General features: G+C 34.6%; 1 protein-coding gene across 1 annotated transcript in view; it reads right to left on the bottom strand.

The window, feature by feature from the left end:
- Positions 1-23,776, bottom strand: part of TBC1D8B (TBC1 domain family, member 8B (with GRAM domain)) — a 56,466-nt gene that overhangs the window by 23,835 nt on the left and 8,855 nt on the right. The window contains exons 2-10 of the mRNA XM_004685676.2: positions 17,977-18,087; positions 14,742-14,860; positions 13,713-13,938; positions 12,372-12,612; positions 9,833-10,040; positions 9,021-9,188; positions 3,242-3,391; positions 2,566-2,716; positions 1,909-2,123 (exon numbers count right to left, since the gene is read on the bottom strand). Coding sequence (XP_004685733.1) covers positions 1,909-2,123; positions 2,566-2,716; positions 3,242-3,391; positions 9,021-9,188; positions 9,833-10,040; positions 12,372-12,612; positions 13,713-13,938; positions 14,742-14,860; positions 17,977-18,087 — 1,589 coding nt within the window. The remainder of the gene's footprint in view (positions 1-1,908; positions 2,124-2,565; positions 2,717-3,241; positions 3,392-9,020; positions 9,189-9,832; positions 10,041-12,371; positions 12,613-13,712; positions 13,939-14,741; positions 14,861-17,976; positions 18,088-23,776) is intronic.

The following is a 23,776-nucleotide window of genomic DNA, read 5'->3' as shown; positions in this document are numbered from 1 at the left end:
CCACAATAGGCGTATCCACACAAATAGATGAGAGATAAATTAGTAATTGCCTAGGCTTGGTAGTATGGAGCAATGAGGAGGAAGGGCTAAGGAATATAGGGTTTCTTTCTGGGGATGAAGTATCCTGCAATTAGATAATGGTTGACTTTGTGAATATACTAAAAATCACTAAAGGGTGAATCCTGTCATATGTTGATTATATTCTAGACAAGTTAGATGAAATGGGAGGGGATGGGAGCAGAAAGGGAAGATAGATAGATGGGAGGGAGTGAAGAAAGATAAACAAAGCAGGGCAGTTAGCTAGCTACCTATCAGTATGGCTTATATGGGCTTTTGATCAAAAGCAATAAAACCTGTTTAGCATATTAAATTCAAACTTTTCCCAGGCTTTAAAGATTCTCCTATATCTTGTCACACAAACTAATTTATTTCTTAATTCTAACATGAAACTAGCCAGTATGATCTCATGGCAGGCTTCTTCCTGCCTGACTAGTACTACACATACTGTTACCTTAACTTTCCTCTTATTCTCCATGTTTCTAACAGGGCAGGTTCAATGAGTGTAAGCTCTTTGAGAAAAGAAGCATTAGGATCTTTTTATTTTATTTTAACCTTCAGAGATCCTAAACTATTCCAAGTCCTTCCCACTTAGATGAGCCATTCATTTAAACTGGCTTTCATAGTAAAAAACAAAACAAAACTATTGACAAATTTCAACAGACAAGTAATTTGAATGGGTACTTAACCCTTACAAATCAATGTGTGGCAGAGTGCTGGTTATATAACATAATCCATCTAATCTCCCTTTCCCACAGTATCTGAATATATGTGTGTTCAGCCACACATAATTTTATAGACTTCTTTGTGAAAAGATTTGGCCTTGTAATTAATGTTCTCCAATAGAATATGGATAAAGAGATATGTACACCTTCCAGGCCTAGCCATTAACAGTTCCCACAATTGTTTCTCAATGTTCTCTCCCTCGTCCTGTGGGTAGTAATGACAATGAAAGATCATCCTGGAAGCCCTGTTTTGAAGGAGACAGAGCCTGCTGACAAGCGAAATCTGTGAATAAGCTCATGATGGAGAGCTGCCTACTGACTTGAAGATACACTCTCCTTTTTATTCCTTAAAAAACCCCCCAAACAAAAAAATCAACCTTTACTGTGTTTGAGCTATTACCTGTTTGTTTGTGTTAGCAGTCTAGCATAGCATAATTGATAGTGTGTTCCTAAAGGACTTTTTTTAATGATTCCTCCACTGCCCACCAAACAAAATTCCTGACTTAAAATCTTATTGATTTTTTCTCCAATTACTTCATTTCATTCACTCTATATTTTTCTAAGCAGAACATGGTCCTATAAACATTCTACACTTACCTGCATCTGTGCTGAGTTACATTAATTCCTTCACCTGAAATGTTCTTTCATTCCATCTGCATCCAAAATTCACCAGTTTTTAATAGCTTCAAATGCTACCTCTTCCATGAAGCCTTTCTAATTCCTCCAGGTGAAATAATTAATTCCTATTATAAGTTTTGATGGGACTGTATATTTCTCGATCAATAATTTATCTCATTTGTTTTTCATTTGCCAATAAAGATGTCTACTGGTCTGCAGACTTTGATGGGTAGAACTGTTATTTGATCTATCTTTATAAAATCTTAAGTACTGAGCACAGTATCTTTCAGAGATGAGGAATTCAATAGCTTGTTAAATGTAAGAGAAAATTAAATTAATGAAATAGCAATTCTCCTAAGTATTCCCACTATCATCCTAAGATTATATACATTACCCAATCTCATCCAATTTCTGCCCTTATTATCACAATTTTCAAATTAGTAGAGTTGGATTTGATGTGATTTGATCAATTAGAATATGTATGGTTAGCTTCATAATAAAGTCTCACCTGGCAATACCCAATTTTGGGATTCCTATATGCGTAAGCTGTGAGTACCCGCCTCAGAGCAGATATGCCAGTGTCACTCTGAAAAGCTGGGTGCTCAGGCAGGGAGCGACGCAAATCACGTTCAATTTCCTCAGTAGCCAAGTTACAGGTCCCCAAGGACTTTTCAACCACCTCAGCATAATAGCCAGGGTTAGCAGCCATGTCATTAACAGCACCTGTAGAGATGATTATATTAACATACAAAAGCAGAGGTATAAAATAAAGTTACTACTTCCATATATACATGGAAAATGGAACTACCTGGATATCTGAGTATACACAAGAAAAAGCTTCACACTAGAACCTAAAACTTCAGGATCCTAATTTTGCCCAACATAAAAACATTTTCATAAACTGTTTCCCTCTTCAAATTCCTTTGATAGTTATTGCCCTCCCTGCTCACTATATCTTGTCTAATAAGCTAATTTGCTGAGATAATGGATGTGTGGATATATTGTAAATACACCTAACTACCTTTAACTCTGTATCTAGTCTGAAATTATGAGTAACAGTCTGTTCTACTCTTCATTTTAAGTATTTTTATTTTGCTCAGTATATATCTACTAGAGGGGGTTGTAATTAATGTAGTTCAATGAATAAAACAAATAAATATAACACCTGAAAAAAGCATCCACAGCTCTCCTCTTAAAGTCTCTGGAATCCCTCTGACAACCAGATCTCTAGTCTTTTTGGTCCGAAACATGCTAACGCCACGCCCACATTCTGCAAATAGGATGTTCCAGGACTGTTCCTTCATCTTTTCTTTCAACTATAACAAAAAAAAATTAAAAAATCAAAGCAACTAAACATGAGAAATTAACTTTTTAATTAGATTAACTCAAATAACTCGCTCATTCTCTTCACCATGGAACATCACCTATGGAAATCAAGAACATAGAAGTCAAAATCAGTATTCACAGAGGAACCAAACATTGGACTCTTGTCATCACAGGTGAGCAAAATAGTTTTAATTCACTATTTTAATTCTTAGCTAAAGTTATATAAAATGGGAAAGGCATTACACTTAATAAAAGGCTATGAACCAAATCCCCTCAATTTCAAGGTAGATTAAAAAACTAGGCAAATAAAACCCAATGTTCAACTTTCACCTTTTATTTTAATTGTTGATAATAGTCCTTTTGTGTAACAGAACCTAAGTCATACTTTAGTACCTGCTGGAAAATCTTTTCCAGCTACAAGAGAAGTTTTCAGTTGTGGAACTTCCTAATCTGCTCCAAGATTTTTATTTTTGATCAACTGTGTTCATCCATAGATGTAAATATTTTTTTCCTACCATTTTGGAATTAAGGTCCTCCAAATTCTGAGGGTGATATACCATCATTAAGGCTTCAGTGTTCACAGTTTTACTGCAGTCTCTCTGACATGTCAAAGACTGTATCTCAATATTATCAGATGGGCCTGCAGAATCAGAACTAATAGGAACCTGGAAAAAAAAAAGAATGTACTTGTCATAAATATATGTATAGAAACTTTTTATAAAATAAAAAGTGCCTATGTTTTATCTGTTATTTATTTAAAAAACAAACTATATACATAATAAATAGTAAAGCAATATCCCAGAGACAATGTCTTACTTTCTAAAATTTATTTATTTATTGAATTGTGCTGTAGGACAGAGGTACAGGGGGTGAGAGGATTCATCAGAGACAGAATGGGGAGCAGAGGGCAAAACAGGAGAGGTCTGCTATGCCTTGTGGGCTACCTCCCTGGCTGGGGTTCAAATTTAGGCCACTTAGGCCATCGTGGGAATAGCACTGAGACTTAACCCCTAAGCCACCAAGAAGGCTCTGAGACATTGTTTTTCTACTAAAATTAGGGATGTTGACAAGCCAATGTTTGGAACAGCAAATTCAGGACCTCAGAGAACTTAAAAAAAAAACAACATTAAAAATATACCAGTTGAGAACATTGGAAATTAACCAAAGGTACAGAACAAACTAAAAATCACTGAATTAAGTAAAACTAATGAACCTCAAAACAAAAACAGAACATGTAAAGATTTAATGAGAAGTTATTCCTATTCCTCTTCTCTCCCAAACTCAAGAGGTATTGTAGCCATGAAAGCCAGCATTATTACAGCCAATGGTTCTTTCTGAGCTCATTAAAAGCACCAGCCCAGAACAGTCAATATTTTGACCAAACTAGCAGCAACTTGGAAAGTCTCCATTTCCAATGTATTACCATCACATGATTTGATTCAGAGCTCAGCTCTGTTAAAAAAAAGTCCCATCTCCAGAGTGTTACAGAAAACCATAGCAAAATGCTGGTAACATCACAGCTGCTTAAGGCTGTGATTTCAGGTTGGGTCACAAAAGAACCTGGCTAAAAAAAAAGGAAGACCTGAAGAAGCAGATGACCATTTTGGACTTTGAAAATTTCAAAATATTTCAGGGAATGTAGAAGTATGTATGCATGTGCAGGGATGTGAATTTGCTGTGGAAAAAAAAATGGAACATAAGAAAATCCCAGTCACTAAAGTCTGGCTGACTTTGAAAGCAGAAAATGAAAACTAAGGCAGATTTATAAACTGCCTAAAATTTCAAGTATACCATATCTTCCTATAAAGATCCCCTTGGCAAAAAGGTCTAAGACTTAATGAGGGTTCAAATCATTTAAGGTAATATTCCAATCCATCACTGGCTGACCACTAACTCACATTGACTCAGGGTTAATCAGAGAAAGCCAGACTTACAAGTAAAAAAAAAAAAACAAGAACTTTTATAAGAAGCAACAGACACAAAATGCTTCTGAAGGGGCCCAGCTCTTAGATTCCATAAACAAAGTAAAGCAACTACTGTTAAATGTATTCAAAAAACGAAAGGAAACTATGTCTAAAAACCATAAAAGGACCCAATTAAACACCAGGCCACCAGGGACCTCATTAAAGATAACAAAGATGGCAAATAGTCACATGAAAAGATGTTCAGCATCATAAGTCATTAGGGAATTACAAATTAAAACAGCAATGAGATTCCATTACACACCTATTAAAATGGCTAAAGCCCAAAACAATGACAACACAAAGTGACTGTGAGGATATGGAACAATAAGAACTCTCATTTATTACTGGTGAGAATGCAAAGTGGTACAGCTACTTTGCAAAATTTTGGGCAGTTTCTTGCAAAGTTACACAGTCTAACCATTCAATTAACAACTGTATATAGCTAAATGAGCTGGATACTAATGTCCATAGGAAAACCTACATATGAAAAGTTACAGCAGCTTTATTCATAACAGTCAAAATGGAAGCAACCAAGATGTATGCTATATATAGACAACGGACTATTTTTAAATAAAAAGAAATGAATTACCAATAAAACTAAGTGCTGGTTTCTTAAAAAATCAAATTGACTAACCTTTAGCTAGATTTACCAAGAAGAAACAGGACTCAAATAAAATTAGAAGTGAAAAAGGAGATATAGCTAATAACACAGAAATGCAAAGGGTAGGAATCTACTATGAACAATTACATACCAACAAATTGGACAAGCTAGAAAAACAGACAAATTCTTAGAAGCATAATACCCTACCAAGACTGAATCATGAGAAAATAAAAAACTCTAAACAGACAAATAATGAGTAAAAAGATTGAATCAGTAACCAAAATCCTGCAAACAAATAAAAGTCCAGGACCAGATGGATTCACTGGTGAATTCTACCAAATATTTAAATAAGAATTAATAGCAATCCTTCTTGACCTCTTCCAAACAGCTGAAGAAGTAAAATATTCCCAAATTCATTTTATGAAGCCAGCATTTCCCTGACACAAAAGCCTGATCGATAAGGACACACACACACACAAAAACTGTGAGCCTACATCCCTGATAAATACTGACATGAAAATTTTCAACATTATAAAAACTGAATTCAACAGCATATTTAAAGGATAATTTGCTATTATCAAGTGCAACTTAACCTTGGGGTGCAAGGATTATTTAACATACAAATCAATAAATGTGATATTCTATAATCCTTTTGTACTAAGAACTCTCAATAAGGTGGGGATACAAAGTATATACTTTAACATAATAAAGGTTATATATGACAAACCCAAAGCTAATATCAAACTCAATGAGAGATCTAAAGCTTTCCCTCTAAGATCAGGAACAGGACAAGGATGCCATGCTTACTTTTACCATTCCTATTCAACATAGTACCAGAAGTCATAGAGAAATTGGGCAAGAAAAAAATAAATGGCATCCAAATTAGAAAAGAAGTTTAGTTATATGGCATAATCTCATATATAGAAGACATAAAGACTTCATCAATAAACTGGTAGAGGGCTCTCCCTGGTGGCACAATGGGTTGGAGCACAGCACTATGAGGCTATGAGGCTATTGCTGCCACTGCAGCACGATTTCAATCCCCAGTCAGAGGGCTGACCCAATGACACAGCAGACCTCTCCTAATTCACCCACTGCTCCCCTCAGCAGTGTATTTCAGTTGATCTGCCTGTTCTGCTCCCCACTCTGTCTCTGGTAACACCTCTCACCTCTACACTTCTGGCCTGTACCCCAGTTCTGTATGTATAGACAAATAAATCTTTAAAAAAACAAGCTGCTAGAAATAGTTGATGGATTCAGGTAAGTGTCAGTATTAAAAAAATCAGTATACAAATATCAACTGCATTTCCATGTACTAAGAATGAAATATATGAAGTAAAAAATAAATCAATCAGATTTACAGCATCAAAAACAAATATTTAGGAATAAATTTAACCAAGGAAATAAAATATCTATAAATGAAAAACTATCAAAGACATTGAAATTGAAGAAATAAATTGAAGAAATTGAAGAAATAAAATAAATATCAAGCTATCTCATGTTCATGAAGCAAAAGAATTTATATTATTAAAATGTCCATACTACCTAAAGCCATCTACATATTCATTACATTACCTATTAAAATTTAATTTGCGATTTTCACTGTGGTTTTGAGTTGCACTTACCTAATAATTTAATATGTTGAACATTTTCATGTGCTCCCTGGCATTTCCTTATCTTTGCAGAAATGTCTATTGAAATCTTCTGACGAACTTAAAAAAATAGGGCTGTTACTTGCTTCTTATTATTGAGTTGTAAGGGTCCTTCATATATTCTAGATAGCATCTCTTATCACACATAAAATCTGTGCATTATTTTCTCCCAGTCTGTGATTGTTTTCATTTTCTTGATAGTATCACTTGTAGGACAAGTTTTAATTTTGGATACAGTTCAATTTACCTATTTTTTCCTTTTGTCTGTGTTGATCATGTCATAGCTAGGAACAAATTACCTAATTTTAAAATAATGAAGATTTAATCATGTTTTCTCTTTGACTTTTATAGTTTTAGCTCTTACACTTAGATTTTTTCATCTATTTTGGGTTAGCTTTTATCTATGGTACAAGAATCCAGCTTCTCTCTCCTTTTTTTTGTGTATATGGCTGATATCAACCTCTACTACAGCTGTGTAGTTAAGTTGTTAAGATCTGTAAAGTACTGAGTTCTCCAACTTTGTTCTTTCTCTTCAATACTGTTTTTAGCTATTCTGGGTTCCCTGCATTTCCATATGATCTACTAACCTTTACTTTTAAAACATAGAAGTTACCTAGTTCCTGTGTATTATAACTGTACCAGAAGCCTTGAGTTAATACAATAGGTACAAAAAAAAAAAGGATCACTAACATCAACCCTTTAACTTTAGTATCTTAAACAACACAAAAAGAATATGCAGGAACTGAGACAATAGTTGAAATTACCTGTATTTTTAATTATTGCTACCCTACTGGGTATCAAGAGGCGATTTTAAGTTGCACTTACCTAATATGTTGAACATTTTCATGTCCTTATTTATTGGTAGTTTATCCAAACTACAGAAAAAGTATCCAAGAGGGAAAAGAAAAACAACCTCATGCTAAAAATCCCAAACATAAGTTTATAAAAGGTATGTCAAAGGTGCCAACACTATCTATGACTACCTTTTAAGTATTCATAAATAATTCACCTTCAAAGATGGTGGTTTAAAATAATTAAAAATTTTACCCCTCTGGTTCTTTTGAACAGAGGTTCTAGATGCCTATTTTATATATCCTATACATTTATTTGGGCACTCACCACTGTGACAGGAGCATCAAGTATTTCTAACAGTTTATTTTTTTTAAGATTTACTAGATTGGTAAAATCTCCTTAGACCTTTAGTGCTTAGGCAAAAGCAAATCACATCTAGGAAGCAATGTAAGTTGCTGACTGTTATGGGTATTCTCAGACCAGTTTAACTTTTGACAGCGCATTTAGAAGGCCAGCATGAATGTTCTTTGTTTGGAATTAAGATAGTATTTTCTTAAATTATATGCCCCATAGTGCTTTTCTATTATAAAAGATAATCTTAATAATACAGTATCATAATTGACTGTAACACAGTATTATCAGTCTTCACTTAGGAAGGAGAGATAAAAGGCTCTATAATGTAATCCCGATAAAATAATATAGCTTTAAACGTCATTGTTGATTTCTATTTTGAATTTTAATTAAAATATAAGTAGTTATCATTTGATAAGTTTTATAAATCTATTAAAACACAAAGTTCATAGACATTGAAAAAATGAATTTCAATTGAAAATACCTACATTTTCATGAAAGACATACTGAACATCAAAGTCAGGCTCTTAAACCTCCCTTTGCCGAGATTACTTGTCTTCTCTAATATTATACTTGTAAATAAGTATGCCAGCATTTTACATTGCCTAGGTTATATAAATAAAGATGATCTATCTACTCAATATTAAATAAAAGACATTCAAACTGCTTTCAAATTGCTGTCTCTACAGTATTAAGAGCCTACAGTAAAGGTCAAATTATCATAATTTTTTAAAAGCATAAATTCCTAAAAAATTATAAAGTCCTTAATTCTTCCTTTTCTTTTATGATATGACTTAGAGATTATTTTTTAAATTTTTCTCTTAAAAAATATGTCTAAGTGTGAATAGGAAAGAGACTACAAATTCCTTTTGAAACAATATAACCACAGAAAACTAAAATCTTTTTATCAAAATGATATAATAGCTATAATTACCTCTGTGCTAATATCATGATTTTGAGCTGAAGTTGTCTTGCACTTCTGCCCAAGTACTGCCACCAGTCGCTCAAAGTCTTTAACTTCACTGAAGCGAAAAGCCGTTTTTCCTTTGATGCTGATGATGACAGATTTGCTGGAATCATTTGTTTTATCTATAGCTAAGACCTGGGGGGGTAAGACCATACATAAATGAATTACATTTTTTCTTGTTACTGATAACTCTAAGCAAATTGTGGTTAACCTACTCTTATAGTTATTCGCTTTGATCCAGTGGTATGACTTTAAGAGATTCTGAGTGCTAATGATAGTTGTACTACACTGATACAAGTGACTTCAGAGCCAGTTATTTCACTTCTCAAGGAAAAGGTTTCACTAAAATACAGCATTTAAAATTGACAATACAAAAATGTAAAATTTCAGTGCTATAATGCTGACAATTCATTTCTGACCTACACAAAAGCTATCAATTCTATTTTTTTGACTGTGCGTTTCAAATATAATAGTGTAAGTTTCTGTTGACAAGTCATAAATGTCTGAGTAATCATGTTCCATTCTGAGTCATGACAGTTCCTTACCTTGTTTATAATTTTTTTTCCATTTTCATTCTCATAAGAGCTGTAAATCTCTTATCTTAGTACTCTTATCCTGAAGAATAGTAATCATCTTGAAAATAATACTGAACTTAAAAAACAATTATTTAAACATTACTAAAAGTATGTTACATACTGAGGTTTTAAGAATAGAATTAAAGAATACTCTATAAGTTATAACACAAACTAAAAAATAATATGTAATCAAATTTATATTACCTCTCGTAATGGAATGATTACACTACACAGATTGCCATCCTGGCTAGCAAAACAGATATAGTTTTCTGAGATACACATTTTCCCATGAGTATTGAAGTGGCTGAATGGTACCCACAAGAAACATTCATGTACTTCTTTCAAAGTCTCTTCTTTTGGCAGCCTAAAGAAAGCATTAAATTGCTCACTGTGGGCTCGGTTTTCCAAACCTCTGTAGAAAAGAAAAAAAAAGTTCATGAGATAATTTCTGAAGTATACAATGCTCACAATGATTAATCTAAACAGAGTCAAAGGGAAAGATTAAATACTACAAGCTATGTTCCTCAACAAACTATGAAATAGAATACACTGATTCCTAACAAACTCATTCTATTGTTTCTTTTTTCCAATTTTGTCTTATTAGTAAATTACAATGCATAAAAATTAGATGTACATGTTTAAACCATCTGTCAAGGAGTGATCTGCTAAGACTTATTACAATTCATAGATTCATCTTAGCAGACAAAAATTATTTATATCTGGTTATCATAAAATCAAGAGCTACCTAGTCCAAACAAAATCACAAAAGTTTACATCAACATTTAGAGAAGTATAGTTCATAAAAGATAATTTTAAATTTAGGTGAAGCAAAAATTTAAATGTTTTTTAAAAAGTCCAGAGTAGAGGCAAGAAAAAACAACAACTGCTTGCACAATACTGGGCACATGATAGGTGTCAATAAATACAGATGACTTGTTAACTGACATTACATATAAAACAATTGCTTAAAATAGTACAACTTTTCTAGAGGCACTAAAAACACTTGTGCTAGGCAGCAATGCCATCTGGGTAGTAAGTAAATCATATAAGATTTATCTCAAAGTTAATAATGTTAAAACTAAATTCATCCTTCCAACAGATACTATTTGAATATGTGGTATATTTTACCATCTCTTACAAAATAATTCTAATACATAAGCACAGAAAACTATCTTACCTCACTTAATTGTACATTGGTGGGTTATTTCACTATTACTTAAAAGTATGAGGTCTATTTATATAAGTGAAAAGATGTCCATGATACATTATTTTAAAGAGGGCAAAAATACTGTAGAATAATGACTGTTTAGTCTCACTCATATATTAAGGTACAGAAGCAATACATGTTTAGCAAAAAAAAAAAAAAACCAAAAAACCAAAGTATTAATAATGAAGATATTCCACTTTAAAAAAAAAAGTCATTTGGAGAATAAACTACTATTCTTCTTTACCTAACAGAATGAAGGATTTAGATATGTCTGGCTTTCAATAGGCTCTCTTTACAATGCATGTAGACAAAAACAGATTTAGTATATCTTATTTAAATATAGACTTGGTAATGAATAATTAATAGATGGGCTTTTTAGAGGATATTTTAAAGGAAATAAAATGGCTAAAAACTTTTGTTTATGGTGGACAATCAAGGAACAAACTATTTATAACAAACAGGATTCTTAATTCTTATGGAGTTCTATTTATAAATCATGTATACTGAAACAATTTTGCTATGAGTGTATGAAAAGTTCATCTTGCTGGCTTGTTTTCCAGAAAGGCAGGCAGGCTCACAAAGGAATTCTTATGTATATGGATTTTAGGAGGGACTTGTAATAGGAAGAGGAACAACTATACCCAGTGAAGGTAACCAAGTAATCACATTACCCTCCAGGTGACTTGTTCTGGTCTTTCCATAGGACTGCAGCTTAGGTTCCTCTTACACTTTGCTGACATTCTACAACCCTCATCCTCCTTACCTGAAGCTGTTTTTGCTACCTATTTCTAGATCCTCTCCTCGCTCTCCTCCCCTTTGGCATGCTCACTTTAAGTCAACTGTTCTAAGTGTTGAGGTGGATGAAAGGGCTCTGGTTAGTTTTACCAAAGCAAATACAGTAGCAAAGAGTTATTAGACACTTCTTATACAGGCACTGATAATGATTAACATGCATCAAGTGCTTGACATTTGACAAAGTGCTTTCACACCACATTGCTCATTACTCACAAGTGCTCTACGAGGTAGAAATGACATATGAGGAATCTAAGGTCCTGAGAGATTTGCTGTAACCCTCATTCTAGAGCCCAGGCTCTACTGCTGCCACTAAATTGCCTTTTCAAAGAAAAAAAAAAGATTCTGTTTATAAATGATGTTTTAAAAATAGTATGTTTAACAATTTGAGCCTGAAACTTTCCAAATGACTTACAGAGAAATTCAGTTAGGTTAAATATGCACACACAAATCTCTACACTCTAAGGAAAATCCTATTGGGTTAAAGCACAGCACTAAGAAGCTTAAGCCACTTCTGCATGAGTTCGATTCCCGCCTGCCCCGGAGGTGACCACATGGCATAGCAGACCTCTCCTGACCCGCCCACTGCTCCCTCAGCAGTGTACTTCCTCGATCTGCCTGTTCTGCTCCCTGCTCTATCTCTGGTGAATCCTCTCACCCTCCGCATCTCTGGCCTGTACCCCAGTTCTATATGAATAAATAAACAAATCTTTAAAAAAAAAGTATTAATTAAGGCTTAAATACCTTTTGGTAATTTGCCGAGGATCATCAAGGATTGGGTCATTATCAAAAGTTTCCTTATCAAAAAGTCTCCTTATAGCATAGCTTGCCAGCTGTTCCATAAGAAGGTATGTTTGGTTAATATGCAGGAACATTGAAAAGTAGTGATTCTCCCCTTGGGCACACACATGAATACTCTCAGTCAGTATGACATTTGAAGTCTTCTCAAGTTTTGAGACTGCATCCCAAGAGATAATGAGTTTTACTGCAAAGAATTATAAACAGATATGATTAAATTTCTCTTGATTTATAGCTATCAATAAAGGTTTTCAAAACAATACTTAACCACTTCAAAATGCTATGGAACTAAAATACTTCAAAGTTCCTGATTAGTTAAAATTTTGAAAAACCATGAACTTATAGTAGCTAGTAATTCTAGAAACAGATAAAATTTTAAAGATTTTTTTTAAAATGATGGATTTGATATTAAATCTGTTACTTAACATAACGACATAACAACTGATAAACCATATGTATGCTATAAACAGTACTATTTGATTCATTTCTATAGTTATGTGCTATCAGGTATTATTGGCTTCAGTATTTTCCTTCATCATCTTAACCATTTTTTTTATTGAGGTGTAACAGTGGCAATATACAACACCATATATGACTTAAGAGGTATATAGTCATACCCTTCAGGTGTATGTTACCATAACACACTCACCACCAAAGCACCCAGAGTCCACAACCATGGTCTACTATATCCCTAGATAGCTATTTTTTAAAGATTTATTTTACTTATTTATGTATACAAGAACTGGGATGTAGGTGTAAGGAGTAGAGTGGAAGGGTTGAGAGGATTCACCACAGACAGAGTGGGGAGCAGAACAGGTAGATCTACTAAAATACAATGCTGAGGGGAGCAGCAGGTGAGAAAGGAAAGGTCTGCTATGCCATGTGTCAGCTCCCTGGCCAGGGATCAAACTCATGCTGCAATGGCAGACAAATTGCACGATAGCGCTGAGACCTAGCCATTCCATCACCAGGAAAACCCATTAGATGAGCTTTTTAAAGTACAATCTAATTATTTGTGCTGTCCCAATAACTTCTATAACTATACTGCATTTTAAAATAAAAACTAAAACACAGACTAAAGCAAACAGATAGTTTAAGAACAAGGAAAAGAAAGCAGTTATTTGACACCTCATCACATAAATGAAATCTTTCTCTAGATACGATGGGCTTTTTAGGGTACAGTCTATTTTTACTATCAATCTTATTACTTTATATGCAACCAAATATTACCACAGAGTTGATCAGTTAGCAAGTTCAAAGTCATGGCAAGCAATAGAAACCACTTACTTTCTGATCCCAACAAAAAAGAGTAGAAGCTCAAAAAGTTGGTGCTAAGATAGAGCCAACCCTGACAAGGAACCCGTCCTTTCCAATAACTGCATGAGTAATAGGTGACTAACTTCTCCTGCTCTGGTAAACCAAAACATTTTTCAAATTTCAGTAGGGCTTCTCGAAATTTCTCAGGATCATCTTCTTTTGCAAAAGAATGTTTTCCCTCTTCAGCAATTAATCCCTAAATGAGACAAAATATTTTCTGAAAATTAATCATTACCTACTAAGAAATATATTTCAGATATTTAAACAGTTCATTTTACAACTGCCTATACTTACACAGGGATATTTATCATATGTATATGAGTACTGTCGTCCTTTTTTTAAGACAAGGGTTAGCTGATTTCCTTCTTTTAAAATTTATTTACTTATGAATGTAAGAACTGGGGTATAGACCACAGGTGCAGGGGGTGATCCACTAGTGACAGAGTGGAAAACAGAACAAGTGTATTGACTGAAATACACTGCTGAGGGGAGCAGTGGGCAAGCCAGAAGAGGTCTGCCATGCCATGTGGGTCACCTCCGTGGCCAGGGATCAAACTCACGCTGCAGAGGCTGAGGATAGCTTCATAGTGCTGTACTTTAACCTGTTGTGCCACCAAGGTGGCCCCCTCCTTCAATTTTTTTACTTAGGTTTTTCTAATGCTTTAGAAGGAGCTATAACAAAGATAAATGCTACATACATTCATTTGCTTGAGCAAAGGGTTCATTCAAATTTCAACTCAAGAGATACTGAGTTTGAAAATACTAATATGCAATACAAATATTCATATGAAAATATCCCCAGAGTACTCACATGGGCACCAAAGACAAACTACTGATTTTATAATTTTCTTTAGCACTGATTCTGACATTCACATATGTTCATGACAATCCTGAAAGGTATCAGTAAAACAATGACCTTCCATGTAGTCTTTGGTCATTATATAAGAGGGTAAATAATATATTTTAGTATTTATCTACAAAATATATCTATATACTTACTCTTATCTTTCCTTGTACAAAATTAGTAATATCTTCATTTGAATCAAACACAGATAAAGTCTTCATGATATTTTGTTCCAGCCAATCCCAATGTTTGTTTATTTCTTCTCTGTTGGCTCCTGATCAATAATGCAAGAGAACAAAGACTCAGTGAAAACATAATAAAATTGCTCTTGATATATACAAGCTTAGTTTAAAAATAAAAATGATGCTTGTTCATTTTCAAAAATTATGGTCATAAAAGATGACCATAAAAGACAATACATTTAAGGCCCTCCCTGGTGGCGCAGCGGGTTAAAGCACAGCACTGAGAATCTGAAGCCACTTCCGCATGAGTTCGATTCCCGCCTGCCCGGAGACCACATAGCGAGCCAGACCTCTCCTCCGCTGCTTCCCTCAGCAGTGTACTTCATAGATCTGCCTGTTCTGCTCCCCACTCTGTCTCTGGTGAAGCCTCTCACCGCCCATGAGCCTATGGCCTGTACCCCAGTTCTGTATGCACAAATAAATAAATCTTAAAAAAAAAAAGACAATACATTTATTGTCTACTTCATCTCTGTATGTGTGCATGAACACTATTTTTCAGTATAAATAGAAAGAATGCATTTAATGAAAGCAGAGAAAAGTAAATACAACTTAGAGGAAATACAAAATCCTAAAAACAAGTTGCCTATAACTGGTGCCTCTATCTTCTTTTAAGAGAAGATAGAGAATGCCAGAAGACACATATACATATTTTAATCTGTGGCCTTCAGATAATACTATTAGTACTGTGGCTATAATCAGTGCGACTGAAGAGGGCATTTGCATGACAATCTCATGCACATTGTACAAATGTGGACTTTTTTTTTAAAGATTTATTTATTTGTGCATACAGAACTGGGGTACAGACCAGAGGCTCAGGGGCGGTGAGAGACTTCACCAGAGACAGAGTGGGGAACAGAACAGGCAAATTGACGAAGTACAATGCTGAGGGGAGCAGTGGGCGGGTCAGGAGAGGTCTGCCGTGCCATTTGGTCACCTCCGGGGCAGGTGGGAATCGAACTCATGTGGAAGCGGCTTTAGATTCTCAGTCCTTATGCTTTAACCCGCTGCGCCACCAGGGAGGGCCCAAATGTGGACTTCATAAGTCAGAAAGTATAACGCCTTTGTTCAGAGTCATCACATTAATTAAAAGGCCTGGTAAACTTACAGAAATTTCATGTAAGATAAGAAACCCTATAGCAAGGTTAAATCTACATGTCTTGCTGAACCAATGTTAGATGGCTCATTGAATACTACAGTTAGCGTTCGGTTTCTTTGACTTAAAAAATATTTCAGTATCAAAATACTGAATGGTTTCACTCATAGCAGGAGTATAACGGACCAGGCAAGAAAATAATAATGAACAGCTATATACCAGAGACATTTTATGGGGGTGGAGTAGGGAATGGGATCAAAAACAGTGGGGGGAGAGAAATGCACTGGACTATGGTGATGGCACATGGGTGATTTGGTGATGGGAAGTCCAAGGGGATTACAACTGAGATGGAAAAATGCACAAAATTATGTAAAAATAAACTAATTATTTTTTTTAAAATTTCAGTATCTATGAATATCCTCTTATAACCCAAAAAATCTTTAAAATCTCCCCAGTATTGTGGATTATATAAATCTCACTCAAAAAAATATCTTGACTACTTAATATATTTTATGATACATGGAGAGTGACACATTAAAAAATTTATTGACACTGCAGAAATGTCTACTCCCTACAATTGTACTCATGTCACTAAAGTCACATTTGTGTCACATACCAAGTGTAATAACTATCTTTAATGAATGGCACTAAAAGTCATGGGGAAAAACTAAGTCCTGTATTTTGATCCTTAAGATATAAAAAACTTTATTTAGTAGCCACCTATTGTATTTCTGTATCAGGTTAATTTGGGGGAATAAGTTATAAAAGCATATTTTTTAAAGTGGAAATGACAATTTTTCTAAATAATTTTTAACAACCAGACAGAGTTGAGGTGACAGAAGTTTCACTATCAGCATATATAATATCTTCTTCATATAGTTAAAATGGCATTCTACTTAAGAGAGCAAGGAGAAAACATTCACTGGCAACATAAGAGAAATTTAGAGGAAGATAGGAAAATGAAACCACACATCTTTAAAATAAATAAATGTATGTTCTATGTTTGCACATATGAACTGTCCCAAAAGTTGCATGCATTTTAAAAAAGTATGTAGTATATCTATATGGCAAGAAATGGAGAGAATAGAGAAAAACAAAGACAGTCTTACAATATTAAAAAGATCAGAAATCTAGAATTCTAATTTAGACCAATATCATTATAGCATCATAAAAGAAGTAACAAACTGTCATTGTGGGTTTTTTTAATTGCTTTATTAGGAAGAACAATCTTAAATATTTTTCTACCTAGTATATTTGTTTTGTTTTTTTTTTAAGATTCATTTATTTATTCACAAAAGAACTGGGGTACCCGTCAGAGGCAAGTGGGGGTGGTGAGAGGATTCACCAGAGACAGAATGAGAAGCAGAACAGGCAGATAGACTGATACACACTGCTGAGGGGAGCAGCAGGCAGGCCAGAAGAGGTCTGCCATGCCATGTGGGTTACCTCCTTGGCTGGGGATGGAACACGTGCTTGCAGTGGCTGTGATAGCTTCACAGTGCTGTGCATTAACCTGTTGCCTTCTACCTAGTACATTTGTATGGAAGTATTTCAACTACCCCAGCATGAATGAATATATAGGATAATAGGATTATTCATAAGATATCCCTTCATATTTCAGGTACAATGATTACTATGAGAAAATAGGTACATAAAAAATGATTCAATTTCTTAGATTTATACTTCCTTGGGGGGCAAACTTTAACTTCTGGGCTTGATTTTTCTCTCCTCAGTTACAAATCATTTCATGGAAAAGTTCTTATCTTTTCAGCAGTATAAGAAGTACAAGTAGTTGACAAAAGGGAGTTACAAAGCAGTAACACCACCAAAATCAGAATCAACACTGTTGGAATATGTTTCAGCTCTGTTATACCAAGGAATTTAAAAAACCGTAATAATCTATAATCCTTCCTAAACAATTAGCTTTGTTTTCTCTCAGAGGAGAGTTGCACATTAAGCCATTTCTAACTCTCAAACTTGGGAATATAAACAAATTTACTCAACTTATTAGTATCCTTATTTGTTTGAACTGTATGTTTTAAAAATCATACTCACCACATGCAATTGATAGGTAAACTTGAGAATCTGGTGTCTGGTGTAGGATGCGAAATGGAGCTACTTTAGCAGTGGAGTCGAAGACTGAATCAAGAGTCCCAACCAGAAGCCCTATTGTAAATATGAGAACATGGATTTCATAAGAGATAAAATCAGTATCACCTCATATGGCAAACACAAATAAATTTATTTTTAAAAATATCTATCCCCAAGTTTTCTTATTAAGATTTTTTCTTTGAGAGATACTGGGCTTGTATAAGTTTGAACAAGGCAATGAAAAGGAGTCACAGCAGAAGCACAACCAAAATCAGAATCAACACTGCTAGAATATATGCTTCAGTTCTCTCATACCAAGGGATTTTTAAAAACCGTAATAATTTATAATCGTTCCTGAACAATCTTTTCTTTATCCTCTTTTGTAATACAAGGGGGTTAAATCAGAACTTATCACAAAGGACTGTTGTAAAGATGAAATGAGCTATTATTATATGTATAACACTTAACACATAGTAAACCACGCTGTATTAGCTAATACATAATTACATTAAAAATTATTTAGTTAAACAAGATATAATCTTAATTAAATGCTAAGATAAAGGGATTTAGTTTATAACAATTAATTTTTAATTCCTCAATTTGGAATTATCTGATTGTATTTATTGTTCCATAAAACAAACTACTGTTATCTTAAACAACCAACTAATTTCTCCCTTCATGTCTTTGTTAAGCAATTGTTCTCCTTTTACCTAGAAGTGCTACTTCAAATCTTGTAGCCCAGTCAAGTTAATATAAATTCTAATCCAATTTTCTATCCAGATTTTCCTCAAAACCCATTTACCACACAAAATCTTCACTGGTAACCCCAAGCAATAACACCTTCCCTTTTTTTCTGAATATTTATAGCACTTACTATATAATCTAATAATCTGATTATTAGACTAGTTGTTACAAATACTTTCTAAGGGCTTCAGGTATATTAATCGTATGCCCTTACCTAGTAGATTGGCTCTCTGAGGACAAAAGCCATGTCCTCTACCTCTGGGTTTATAATCCTAACTTTTTGATATGTTGTTAGGTACAATATAGGAGCAAACTCTGCTGACTTAACTGCATCAATGGCTGAAATCTACCTTTTCTAGAAACTTTGATTGGCTGAGTATTGGTTTTGTTTTATGAGACATTCCCTTTTAATCTAGCAAACAGGTTTTTGAGAAAAAAAAATAAGTCAATTATAAAACAGGCTTTTGGCTATTTCCTATAGACTTCAAGCAAATTTAGAATGAGACTATGAGTAGGCTGGAAGATGAGATGTAGGAACTTCTTATAGGTACAGGAGGTAAATTAGAAGAGTAGGAGAGAACAAATAAATAGAAATTTGCTCAGCTGAAAGAAAAAGGGTAGGAGTATATATAGTAATATGTTAAAAAGTCATTTATATATACTAATATATAAAAAGTCATAGATATAGCATAATATCAATCAAAACCCTCTGGCAGATTGCTAAAGTATCGAGAAAGAAGAGTTTGACAGTGGCAATGAGTGTGGAATATAGAGAAAAAAGTTATCTGGTAATAAAAAGCTATGACATGAATCAAAGATTTTTAAGACATAAAAAACAAGAAAATCTGGCCCTCCCTGGTGGCGCAGCGGGTTAAAGCACAGCACTGAGAAGCTAAAGCCACTTCCGCAAGAGTTCGATCCCCGCCTACCCCGGAGGTGACCACGTGGAGCGTAGGCGACCACGTGGCACCGCAGACCTCTCCTGACCCGCCCGCTGCTGCTCCCCTCAGCAGTGTACTTCGTCGATCTGCCTGTTCTGTTCCCCACTCTGTCTCTGATGAAGCCTCTCACCGCCCCTGAACCTCTGGCCTGTACCCCAGTTCTGTATGAATATATCAATAAATCTTTACAAAAAAAAAACAAAAAAACAAGAAAAGCCAGACAAATATTATGAAAGGAGATAATAGGAAAAAGAGGATGGGAATGAGGAGGCGCAGCAGAGGAAGTGATTATGTTTCAATTAATAATAAGGGAATTACTGGAGGATTTGATAAGAGGAAAAATAATTCTATCACATTTAGCATGAGATGAATGCGAAATTAAGAGATTTGGCTAAGAGGTGGAGAATGAAAAAAGAAAAGTGGGAGCTAAACATATGCAGATAGCTTCTTCAGAGCAATGTAACTGAAATTATTCAGGATTTGGAAAAACTGGAAGTTTGAAAGCACTCAAAAGAAAGATGAAAGAGTGGTAGTGAAAGACAACCAAGAAAACAATCTGCATATATAAATATACATGTAGTAGCAGTAAAATTATCAAAATAAAGGAATTATAACTTCAAATAAAAACATTTACCAAGAAGCAAAATGGTTTTGGCAGCTTAAATTCTAAAAAGAAGTTCCCAAAAAGAAGTATTTTCAAATTTGAAAGGAAAATTTTTATTTCACTTTTACTACAGTTTAAATAAAACTAGCTCAAATCCTATTTCCTTATTTATATACACTAGAAAAAGAAGCATTGGAAAAATGGAGAAAAGAACAAATTAAATAGGTAAAAAAAGGTTTGGCTCTGCTGACAAAATAACAGTAGGGATGTGTACCTGTGCAGAGGCAAAGAGGAAAGCAACACAACAACTACTGAGTTCTTTATAGCGATTAATTCTCCATAGAGTTTTGAGACTGAGGACAAAGTGGTAAACATAACAAAAGGACCTTTTTTTTTTTTTTAGCAGACATATCCACAAGATTTTAAGTGTCCTACACTCTGTGGAAAGGAAATTTTTCAGTATTCTTAAGTGCATTAAAATTAGGCAGTTAGTTTAAAACTATGCAACAAATAATTTGGAAGCTTGCTAGAATACATTTCTAGTCATTTGGGGAACTCTTCCAGTTCATTAAACTATAATCACCATCAAGTAAGTCCCTGCAAATTATTCCGGAATTAGTATGTGCCAATGTCTGGTTTCTAAAAGCACAAGAAAATAAGCAGAAAAACGGTGGCTTGCTTTCCCTATACACAGGAGTTTATCGTCTAACAACTTAAACATCCAAGGTCATGAATCAAACTACACATGTAAAGTCCTACAATTTTACTAAATTGTGAAGCCAATGTATACCATCTGTCAGCTGCGTGACTAAACAGAAGATTTAAAAATATCAAGAAGTTCAAAATTATCCTTTGAATATCTGAATCTTGAGTATCAATGTCCTAGACTTTGGTAAAGGTCTGCAGAGTTCTGGCAGCATCCTGCCATACATGTAACACTAAACTTTTTAAGGAAATTCATGGCTATAATTGATGTGAAATACTTATTAAATGGCACAGCAAAATAACAAAAATAAAGGTTCTATAACTTAAAATAAAAGAGGCAATTTTCAGGTAATAATTATTGTTTAGAAACCCATTCTTTTTGAACAGAGATAGTGCACAACTGAAAAACATCCCAACAGGTCATACTATATAACCTCGACACATTCACTTATAGTTTCCTTGACAGCTTGGCCTTACCCTTTATAACTCTAGAAAGTTTAATTTTCCCAACCAAGGCAACCTATTACATTGGTGGGGATTTCTGTTAACTGGAAATCCTTTCTAAAATATGAAAGGATTCTGATCAGTGCATAGGTTCCATGTCCCGAAGGATTCCAATGCTTGGTTTAATGCTTTCCTGTCATCATTTCGAAACACTAATTTTTTTTTGGGGGGGGGGCTGGGGGTAGGGGAAATTGTGAATATCAAATTGTATTAGTCACCTTGGCAGATTATTAAAACTAGTATTATACAGTAAACAAATTATATATGACATGATCCTTGTTAGCTTTCTAACTTAAGTACCTTAGGAAGAGACAGTGCTAACTAGTATTGAATTGGGTTTTTCATTATTATCACTAAGACAAATACAGGATGGTGTCACCTATAAGTGGAATGTGGAGAAATAAATGGTGAAATAAAACCAAACCAATTACAAACCCTAGAAACCTGACAGTAGAACTGCAGCTACCAGAGGTAGAAGGGAATTCACACTAAGCCCTATCCATGATGTAGCCAGTCCTGGTTAGTGTACTTATCTCTGGGCAGAGGAGTGATGGGTGATCACTATTTTCTTCTTTATACCTTTTTACAGTGAAAACCTTCTTTAACCTTTAATACAGAAAAATGAATCTATTTCTTATACACTTTCTTAGGATAAATAAAATGCTACTTCCTTGCAAGTTTGAGTTAATACAAAACATAAACCCTATTCAACATAATGGATCTTTAGTTCCTCTGTTATATGACACTGTCTGGGCCTCTTATTTATTTCCTCCACAATTCTCTTAACATACCTATTTGAAAGCCTCATAAAATTTGTCATTCAGGGCCCTCCCTGGTGGCGAAATGGGTTAGGAAACAGCACTGCAAGCTAGCTGGAGCCACTTCAGTGCAGAGTTCGATCCCCTGGGCACCAGAGTTGGTCCACATAGAATAGCAGACCTCTCCTGGCCCACCAGCTGCTCCCCTCAGCTGTGTACTTCGTTGATCTGCTTGTTCTCCCTACTCTGTCTCTAGTGAATCCTCTCACTGCCCCTGCACCTCTGGCCTGTACCCCAGTTCTGTATGCATAAATAAATAAAGCTTTAAAAAAATTTGTCATTCAAACTTAAATACCAGGTATGATCTGAACAAATGCAGCTTCTTCACATTTGTGGGTTCTTGTGGTTAATGCACTCTAAAGCTCATACTAGCTCTTTTAAACATTATCATTCTAAGTTTGTAATCAACTAGCTTTGATTCTTTTCACAAAGGTAAGTACCAACCTAGGCATCTGTGTCTGGTACCACTGTCTTCTAAAAATATATAAAAACAGTTTACATTTATTAATGTTAAACTGTACCTCACTGACTTCAACTGAGCATTCTAACTTGTCCAGAGCATTCTGAATCTTGATTTCAATAACATAAAAATGATTCTTAACCAAAACTGCAAATATGAATCACTTGGAAATTAGAAACCACTTGAAACTAAGTTCAAGTTTTGAAACTAAAGCCTAGAGGTTCTAATTTAAGTGATCTGTGGTAGGACCTGGATATCCTATTTTTGCATTAACTTTGTATTTTTCAAATATATATTTAAAAGTCTGCATAATATACTGAAACTTTTATGTACCATAACCTAACTTCAGCAATTACCAACATTTTTGTCAGTCTTCTTTCCTTTACCCCTCTCCTAGAGTATTTCAGGTAAATGCCAGGCACCATACCATTTCATTCAGAAATATTCCAGTATTATTTAGTTTTACTTTAGAAAGTTCTCAGTTTAATGTTCAGCTAGAGATGAGAACACTGATCAATGATATTAATGGTTCCTTTCAATTTTTTGACACCTGTAAATTTGATATTCTTTCTTTTTTTGTATCAGGTCATCGCTTACCATGAACAGGGAGGACCAGGAGCTGTTGGAGAAGAGGCCATTATAAAACAGCCCCTCTTTAAAATTATCAATTTGCTGGCCCTCTCTGGCACAACAGGTTAAAGTCACAGCACTATGAAGCTAGCTGCTGCTATAACAGGAGTTCAATCCCCGGGGCCAGGGAGGTGGCCACAAGGCACTGGGAACCTCTCCAATCTCCCGCTGCTCCCGCTCCCCTCAGCAGTGTACTTCCGCGATCTGCCTGTTCTGCTCCCTATTCTGTTTCTGGTGAATCTTATCGGCCCCTGTACCTGTGGCCTTTACCCCATTGTTGTATGTATAAAAAAATAAAATCTTTTTTTTTTAAGATTTATTTATTTATGCATACAGAACTGGGGTACAGGCCAGAGGT

The sequence above is a fragment of the Condylura cristata genome, unplaced genomic scaffold (assembly GCF_000260355.1).
Source record: "Condylura cristata isolate star-nosed mole 26May11 unplaced genomic scaffold, ConCri1.0 scaffold00019, whole genome shotgun sequence".
NCBI classification, from domain to species: domain Eukaryota; kingdom Metazoa; phylum Chordata; class Mammalia; order Eulipotyphla; family Talpidae; genus Condylura; species Condylura cristata.
The sequence above is the reverse complement of the archived record's forward strand: the minus strand, read 5'-3'. Positions and strand labels throughout refer to the sequence as shown.